Raw genomic sequence first — 10,239 nt, forward strand, 5'->3', positions numbered from 1 at the left:
GTACAATGCTCAAGGAGCATGTCCAACATATCGTTATGAATACGGCCGAATCCGGATTCGTCTTTTGGTAAATTTATTTTACGAATGCATTACATTTGAATTAGAGAACAAGGGATCAATTCGGCCGTCTGCCGTATTCATAACGACATGATAGAGGGCAGCATATCATTTTTTTAACGGAGACCAGATGATAACAGCATAAATAAGTAATCAAAAGAGGGCGGCATACAAGGTTAGTTGACGGTGCATCACAGTACGGTCACCGACGGCAACCGTTAAAAAATCGATATGCTGCCCTCTATAGATATAGCATTGATCCCTTGTTCTCGAATTCAAATGTAATGCATGTGTAAAATGAATTTACCAAAATCCGAATCTGGATTCGGCCGTCTGCCGTATTCATAACGATATATATATGCTCCTGGAGCAGTGTGCATTCAAAACATGCTCTTGGAGCATGTTGGACTTAGAATATTACTCCAGATTATTCGCAACTGCTCTTGGAGCATAATTTTAGGCCAAAATCTCAAAGAGATTTTGGTCCTAAATTATGCTCCAGGAGCAGCTGCTCCAGGAAGAGCTGCACGGAGCATGAATAATCTGGAGTAATATTCTAAGTCCAACATGCTCCAGGAGCATGTTTTGAATGTACAATGCTCAAGGAGCATGTCCAACATATATATATGCTCCTGGAGCAGTGTGCATTCAAAACATGCTCTTGGAGCATGTTGGACTTAGAATATTACTCCAGATTATTCGCAACTGCTCTTGGAGCATAATTTTAGGCTCCAGGAGCTGCTGCTCCAGGAGCAGCTGCTCCAGGAAGAGCTGCACAGAGCATGAATAATCTGGAGTAATATTCTAAGTCAACATGCTCCAGGAGCATGTTTTGAATGCACAATGCTCAAGGAGCATATAATATGCTCCTGGAGCAGTGTGCATTCAAAACATGCTCTTGGAGCATGTTGGACTTAGAATATTACTCCATTGGGCCAACATCTCACAGCATTACTCGTTGACTGCCGATAAACGTCCCAATAAATCGTTAAGTCATCCGACCCCGGGGCCCCCTCCCAGGGGTCATTTGAGGTCAAATGACTACAAACTGTCATATGGGCATGAAACTAGGTCGTGCGGGACTCAAATTCGGTGGGTGGGTGTAGTTCTGTCCTGGCAAGAAGATGTTTATGTTCGTTAAGTCGTCCGACCCCGGGCTCCATCCCAGGGGTCATTTGAGGTCAAATGACTAAAACTGTCATATGGGCATGAAACTAGGTCCCACGGGGCTCAAACTCGGTGGATGGGTGTAGTTCTGTCATGGCAAGAAGATGTCTATGTTCGTTAAGTCATCCGACCACGGGTCCCCTCCCAGGGGTCATCTAAGGTCAAATTACTAAAAAGTGTCGTATGGGCATGAAACTTGGTAGGTACAGTCAACATTTAAAGCAGCATTTTTTGAAGGTCATTTTGGGGTCCTCCAAGGTCACCACGGGTCATCTGAGGTCAAATTAGTAAAAGCTCATATATGGGCATGAAACTTGGTAGGTACAGTCAACATTTAGAGTTATAAGTTTAGGTCATTTTGGGGTCATCCAATGTCACCCTGGGGTCATCTGAGGTCAAATTAGTAAAAATTATAACCTATTTACAAAAGGTGTTGAAATTTTCAGTATATAACATTGGCACACACCATAAACAAGTTGACCAAGTACTGCATTTTTTTATTCACATCAAGCTTCTCAAAATAGGTCAAGTTAAAAATACCATTGAGGCCTATTGACCTGCACCTATTGCAACACATGGAAAGTGAAACATCCTAGATTTATTCATTAAATTGTTAAATCCTATCTTTATTTGAATTGTTGTATGAAAACAAACATTTTGATACACCTTTTGTCCAAATCAGAGCACTCTGATATTTTTGACCCCTTAGACCAAAAATGTGACATTTGACTTTCTCTGCTATAACCTAGGAAGGGTACATCCTGTCAAACTAATAACTACTAGTATACATCATCAGATCGAGCACACGAAAGAGCTTGGAAGTTGGAAGTAGTACTACTGTCGCCGTAAAAAGCGGTGGTATATTTTTCAATTTGCTTGCAATGCAAGGATAACAATAAACAAAAAGTCATTAAATAAAAACATAATTATATCATAGGCGATTAGGCGTAGATCACGGGGTGATAAATCCCCCCAAATATTTTGCCTAGGGAATGGTCCATACAATCATCCCCCCAATGTTGACACCTGTTCTGATCAAATTAACCTCATATTTGACCATTTTAGCCCCCAAAGTGCACATTTCTTCGCACTACTCAAATTTATTCCATTTTTGCACCATATTTCAACAGTTAAGCTTCAAAATGGCATGACATTTTTCACTATCCGGATATAAATTCCATTTACGGATTAGTGATTACCCAAATTTGAAAAAAAATTTAAGTTATTTATTTTTTTCGGGTTTGTAATGGCCCTGGACCTAGAGCTGAATGCTAGGATAATTCATTGTTGACTTATTCATTCATTGAATTTGTATCAATTTTGAAATCATTAATAGCGTATGACATATGAGTACAAATTTATTCAAATGGCATAGACCTACATTTTTTTTTTTTTTTTGAATAAGTCAGCCATGAAAATTGAATGATCCTAGCATTTAATTGGCTCTAGGTCCAGGGACACTACAAAGCCGAAAAAATAAATAACTTAAAAAAATATGTTTGATACGGGTACCAGGTTACCCGCCGAAATTCACCTCGGGTACCCAAATACGTCAATACCCGATAGGTCACAGCCTTAAATTTTATTGTATTTGGTTTATTTTAAGGAGATAAGATTCATTCATTCATTCATTCCGTTTACTGTTCAAATGAGTGATTCCCAGGCCTCCCTCAAGTAACTCCATGACACATCATACAGTGCTACAGACAAACTTGAGCAGAAAATATGACACAGGCATGCTTGTCTTCACAACCCCCCCCCCAAAAAAAAAAACATAAATAAATATATTACCTGTTGCATGTATTCTTTCTCTGCTTCTGTTTTGAACAGAAGTCATCATCCTTGATTTAAAGTATAGCAAGAAGTCCCTGCAGATGTTCATTCTCAACAGCTCAACTGAGATACAATGTACTGTCATCATGCTGGTTCTGGTTGACCATGATTATGCCTGTCGTTGATGATACTGTTACCTGTATTCATGAAATTTACAGGAAATTGAATATTAGATACATGATGGAAGTACACTCTGCACTGAGTCCCTTTCAACAAAGAAAACAAGCTAAGGCACTGTTCACAAATACTTGTAAGGGGGGCCTGATGCAAAAAGGGGGCCCTGAAAATTGTTCACCCTCCTAAGGGGGGGCCCTGAAAAAAATTACCACAAATTTTCCTGGAAAAATCTAGTTTATATGCTTTTCTATGGGGTTGACCCATAATTTTCATGTCAAAAAAAAGGGGGGGCCTGAAATTTTTGAGGTCTGTAAAGGGGGGGGGGCCCAAAAAATTTTCATGATGACATTTTTTTGCATCAGGCCCCCCCTTACAAGTGTTTGTGAACGGTCCCTAAAGATCGTCCAATTCACAAGATTTTTATCCCACAAAAAAAATACTGTGCAAATGTTGCTATCCGAGCCTTTAAGTGCATGAACTTACTTATTATTTTACACCCTGTATAGTGTAACCTGTAACAAAATTAGATTTCTTTTGAGTTGTTTCATTCAATACAAGTACTAAATAGCAAATGCAATAAATTATTAATTTCAAGTAAAACCAGGGTTTTTCATGATATCACACTATATTTTTCCTTACACACCCTGAATACCAACTTCCATTTTGCACAGTTGCATTGCTTGGAACATAAGCTTTCCAAATATGTATACTTTTGCTGTAATTGGGTCTATAGTTTTAAAGATTTCAATAACTTTTTCTCATAAAATGAAATGAAACAAAAATAGGAGTATCAAAATTTAGTGAGGCCAAAGTAAATTGTTTGGTTGCCCTTTTTTATGATTTTTTTGACAATTCAGCATTTTTTGACCATTTTTGGTGCAAATTTCTCGAAGTTGGTCGAAATTTAAAAAAAATAAAAAAACGGCTCCTAGATATTTGTATCTAGTTTTAAAAATTAATAAAACAAGAGTCTGAGGGCAACCTAACATTTTTTTTGCCTGATGAATCAAAAATTATGCACCTCAAGACACATGGCAGTGATTGACATATGTGCATATTTGGAATCGCACATGAATTTAAACTCACTGAGTGTACATGCCCGCATTCAGGTGTGACTTGTCGGCACGCTTGCGCCCTAACCGCACAAAGCATTGACAATTGACATCACTACCAAACTTGAGGTGAACCAAATTTTACTATGCTGAGACTAGAGCTTGTCTGTGCATACAGACCATGTAGTTGTAGAGACTGTCTATTTTAGTGCATAGACTGTAGACAATGGTAGAGCTAAGTTCTATGCAGTGTATGGCCATTACTAGCAAATCTCAATTGATTATCATGGCCCCTGATCCTGATCATGGTTCTTTCGGTACTAGTACTAATAGTAGCGATACTACCCAACACTTCAGGTAAAGCCAAACGAACAGGAATGGTTGTGCACATGCAGTTGCTTTAAGGGGGGTTGCTTTAAGGGGATAGGCCCCCGGATAGGCCTATGTATATTATAGGGGCAAGGACTACACCTACTGTACTGAAAATTAAGCAAGTAGTTATTGATTTATTAATCAAATATTGGTTTTCCCTGTGCTGAAATAAAATTTCCATTGCAGTAGTTGTAGTCCTTGCCCCTATAATATAGGCCTACATATCTTACTTGTCCCCAATGCGCTATAATTTTTGAGAAAAATGCAAAAAATAGGCACAAAATTGGGCAGGGGTGTAGTACCCCCCTTAAAGCAATGTGTGATTTGCATCAAAATAGATTCCTATATCTAAATGTCAGTTTTCATTGAATAGCTACTGATCACATTGACCCTTTTAATTTCGAGCCAAACAAATGAGGTAAAAAAGCGGAGAGAGCGCAAATGAGGTAAAAGCGCCTACAGTGCGTGAATTTAGCTCACCCTATAATTATCATCATTAATATATCGGGAGCTTCACACAGCTGATGGGATTCAAACAAGACATATTAAAGACAAATAGCAGGGCTTGCCGTTTAGATTTTAAAGGCCAGTGGTTAATCACTCGCTAGCACGAAGCTAGGGAGTGGTCGAATTTTCACAAATACCACTTGGGTATAAAAATAAAATAGAGCTTCTGTCTTAATACGGTATTTATGTATTTATGTTGAAAGCGCGCTCAAATTTGTGACTTTTTCCGCTTAAAAGGGCACAGACTCGATTTAATGCTGAAATGGCTGATTCGATGGCTGATTTTGAGAGATTTGCAGCGAGTGATATTTAGTGTCTATGGCGAGTGGAAAATCGCTCACTAGAAATCGAGTTTGGGCAAGGGCGGCCTGAATAGCGATATACACACAGTTTATGCGTCAAGTTGACGTACAGCGCCTACAATAATGTATAATCTTGCCAATCGTATTATTTATATCATGATTATTGATGGAGCTACACGCAGCTGATAGGATGTACAAACAAGACGTTCTAGTCTACCAAGGTATATGCATACAGTTTATACAGTACGTCACTTATTCAATGATTCAATATACACACGCAGGAGACGTATTTATTCAGTACTCGATCGATGAGCTCAGAATAAAAACAGGGCGACCCGGTTTAAATAAATGATAAATTTTAATGTAATTAAAGCACTCAAGTTCAGGCTTTATAGTCGTTCACAGGGCATGTACACCAATGGCCATTACAATGGTGCAAAAAGTAGACCTACTGAGTGCTGTACTACCATACATAATGCATGGTATGCCAGGCGGCTTGGCCCTGGGCCCATGCATGCCAGGATCTGTGATGCATAGATGCCAGCCACTATACCATGACTACTTGTAGAATAGTGAATGCCGTCGATTTCGCCGCGCATGGCTGGTGGCATTTCCATTATCATGTTATATTTATCACTTATTTATTTGTAAGCTTACATATCAAGTCGGGATGCACTGATGTATTGCATGATTGTACTGACATTTGTCAGTGTCCCTAAATAATTTCATGATTTTATTCAGTTCGGTGAAATTTACTCAGTTGATTATTTGTATGTATCAGTCCCCCAGTGAATTAATCTGGAATATACATGATTATTACTCACAAAATTAAGAAAACATCATCCGAATCTCCGGTTGTTCACGATCGCATCTCACATGTAAACAAAGTGAAACTCCCACCTGCTCCCATTTCCGGCAAGAAATTGTAAAAATCGCGGGTGAAAGTGCGTTCGAATTTCCAGGTCACGCAAATCACACAAATTATTGAGAGGTCATCGGTGTGACATTGTCGTCAGAATTGAAAGGTGATAATGCGGGTCTCTGATTGGTCAATCGGCGAGTGTTGCACACCCCTTCTCTATTTAATATGCGGAAATAAACACTACTTATGAATAATATATCATTTATCGATCATGAATATGCATGTTATCATGATCCGATTGCATCGTATCGTGTTTTGGGCGTTTACTACGTGTATATAGTGTCGCGAAAATCAGAAAAGTGGTGGCGTTTCGGAAGGATATTTTTCTCAGGGGAGAGGGCAAGTAAATGAATACCATTTTAAAACGATCATTTACGGTGGAATTAACAATATTTTGTTGTGTCTTTTAATTATAAATTTATTAAAACACCAGAAAGAGTAAAAAAATCAGACAGATTCACACATAATATATGTTAAAAACGTATTTTATTTCACACATTGTACAAATATCACAAACAATACAGGAATGCCTACAGCTCTTGGTCCATTAACCGTCATGCAATACTCATCACTCAAAATCTGACCTCAAGTTGAGGAGTATCGAATTTTTTTACCCCACACATTCATAGGTTATTCTATGAATGGATGATATACAAACATATCGGGGTTAAGGGGAACATGAGCTTGTTTGATATCCTACATGATGTAGTCATGTCTACAGTAGAATTCACCACGACCTTTGCAGGACTTAAACCCCATTAAAAGCTATTAAACCTTGATGAAGCCGACCATCAATTGAAAATTTTGAACTTTCATATTTAAGTTTTTCCCCAAAACATCTTAATTGTTTTTGGTGTTTGGGGGAAAATCTATATCTTCAATACAAAAGGTCAAAATTTTCATATGATGGACGGCTTTTCATCCCAGCTACATACACTTTAAGTACATATCTTTAGATTTATACAATTTACTTCGAGGACTGTTAAAATTCACAAATATCAATTTTTAATCATTTGCCATAAAATTTGTATTATATCGCGAATTTCAAAAAGGTGTGTGACCCACCCCTTAATGAGCGTGTTATGCAGTGGTCCAGTTAAACTATTTTGTATGGAAAATTTCTTTAACAGGCCCCGTAAAAGTTGTGCTCGGTATGAGATTTTATAAAGCGTTTGCTACTGAATTATACCGGGACAAAACCCGATGAACTGGAGCCCATGCTTTTTAATTCTAAAAGATTTTACCCGTCTTTTCATGAATTTGGTTATTTATAAATGATGTGTTTTAAGTTGCATGTAAATGTTGACCTGTTCATGTTATATTTTTTATTTTTTCCAGACTTGCAAGAAGAATTTCTCACGGGTATGTAACAAGACTTATGAAAATAGTTTGTACCAAACAGAAACCGTTATCATGGCAGGTGATAAGATTGGACATAAAAGGGTTCATGCCAAAGAGAAAACATACCAATGCCAGTATTGCAACAAGACCTTCTCACGGGCAAGTAACAAGACTGTACATGAAAGGGTTCATACCAAAGAGAAACCATATCGATGCCAGTATTGCAACAAAACTTTCTCACGCGCGAGTGTCAAGACTAAACATGAAGGGGTTCATACAAAAGAGAAACCATATCAATGCCAGTATTGTAACAAGAGTTTCATGCGGGCAGATCAAAAGACAAGTCATGAAAGGGTTCATACCAAGGAGAAACCATACCGATGCCAGTATTGCAACAAGACCTTCTCACATGCAAGTACCAAGACTGTACATGAAAGAATTCATAGCAAAGAGAAGCCATATCGATGTCAGTATTGCAACAAGACTTTCTCAGAGGCCGGTCACAGGACTATACATGAAAGGGTTCATACCAAAGAGAAACCATATCGATGTCAGTATTGCAACAAGTCTTTTTCACACGCGAGTGCCAAGACTGTACATGAAAGGGTTCACACCAAAGAGAAAACATATCGATGCCAGTATTGTAACAAGAATTTCTTACACGCGAGTGCCAAAACTGTACATGAAAGGGTTCATACCAAAGAGAAACCATATCGATGCCAGTATTGTAACAAGAGTTTCTCACAGGCATATGGAAAGACTAGACATGAAAAGATTCATACATTAGAGAAACCATATCGATGCCAGTATTGTAACACAAATTTCTCACATGCGAGTGAAAAGACTGTACATGAAAGGGTTCATACCAAAGAGAAACCATATCGATGCCAGTATTGTTACAAGAGTTTCTCAAACGCGAGTGCCAAGACTGTACATGAAAGGGTTCATACCAAAGAGAAAACATATCGATGCCAGTATTGCAACAAGACCTTTTCACAGGCAGGTCACAAGACCGTACATGAAAGAATTCATACCAAAGAGAAACCATATCGATGCCAGTATTGCAACAAGACCTTTTCACAGGCAAGTGCCAAGACTGCACATGAAAGGGTTCATACCAAAGAGAAACCATATCGATGCCAGTATTGCAACAAAACTTTCTCACGCGCAAGTGTCAAGACTATACATGAAGGGGTTCATACCAAAGACAAACCATACCAATGCCAGTATTGTAACAAGAGTTTCTTGCGGGCAGATCAAAAGACAAGTCATGAAAGGGTTCATACCAAGGAGAAACCATACCGATGCCAGTATTGCCACAAGAGGTTTTCAGTGGCAAGTCACAAGACTAGACATGAAAGAATTCATACCTAAGATAAAGAAGCCATATTGATGTCAGTATTGTACTAAGAGTTTCTCACAGACAGGTGGAAACTAGAAGGATTAGATTACACATGAAATGGATCATACTAACGAGAAACAAGACTTTCACCGCAATATGGAATACTAAATGGCATAAAAGAATTCCAAATATAAACCATATCCCTGCTAAAGTTGCAAGTTGGTTTTTCAACTTATACCTTAATTAATACCTATACATACACACATGTTGCATTTATTATTTACAACCATGTATGTATAATGACGTACTTGATTGTGTAGTTATTCATGATAAAGAGGGTTATAATCAGGGGCGTAGCAAGAGCATCGGGGGCCCATGGACAAGGAGCAGTACGGGCCCTTTTAACCATGCGGGATTTAGCCTACCTTATGGGGCCCTGGGCCAGGCCAAAATTTGGAGGCCCCGAACTCGTTATTGGGGTTTAAAGAAAGATGCATAGGGCAATTTGGGGGGCCCTGGACCCGGGCCCATCTGGCCCAATGGTATAAAAAATCCGGCCCTGCTCTCCATTATCAGCCCTTATTTAATTTTTTGCTTTTGTGCTCAGGGGCCCTGAACCCTCAGGGCCCATGGACTTCGTCCACCCTGTCCCCCCGCTTGCTACGCGCCTGGTTATAATGATTGGTCAAAGCACACAATTAGTGACCCATCAAATACAAAATCGTTTAATGTTATACGAGGGTCAGTCAATAAGTTCTACCTCTGCTTTTATAACTTTGGTTCTGTAAAAGGTAGCTTCTTCAAACTCAGCATTGGAATGTCACCTACAAATGAGAGCAAATGTATATTGATACCTTTTCCAGATTTTTGTAGGTAACCTCAGAAGCAAAATAAGATTTGATACATGAAAATATGTGTGTATCCCTCCTATGCGTTTAGCTGGAAATGCAAGTGTTATGGTTATGCTATCAGCTTGGAACTGACACAACATCAAATGTGTAACCAGTTGACCCATACTAAAATGGCATATTAACTTTTAAAGTTATACCAACATCCAATTTTGACTGTTATGTCTGGTGGTCTCTCAGAACATGAGAATCTGCATGGGGACCATCTGTAGGGAACGACCTTTAAGTTCGGTCTCAGAGCTGAAAGTTTAAAATAAAGACACCCAATCACCTGTTGTCACTTGCTATTTTTAAATTAGTATCTATCCTTGGTGTTCAA

The 10,239-nt window shown here is 38.7% G+C and overlaps 1 protein-coding gene across 1 annotated transcript in view; it reads left to right on the top strand.

Moving 5' to 3' along the window:
- LOC140135467 (uncharacterized) overlaps window positions 1–9,352 on the top strand; it is a 28,406-nt gene extending 19,054 nt beyond the window's left edge. The window contains exon 2 of the mRNA XM_072156974.1: window positions 7,668–9,352. Coding sequence (XP_072013075.1) covers window positions 7,668–9,044 — 1,377 coding nt within the window. The 3' untranslated portion in view covers window positions 9,045–9,352. The remainder of the gene's footprint in view (window positions 1–7,667) is intronic.
- The last annotated feature ends 887 nt before the right edge of the window (window positions 9,353–10,239 follow it).

The sequence above is a fragment of the Amphiura filiformis genome, chromosome 16, assembly GCF_039555335.1.
Source record: "Amphiura filiformis chromosome 16, Afil_fr2py, whole genome shotgun sequence".
In the NCBI taxonomy this organism is placed as follows: domain Eukaryota; kingdom Metazoa; phylum Echinodermata; class Ophiuroidea; order Amphilepidida; family Amphiuridae; genus Amphiura; species Amphiura filiformis.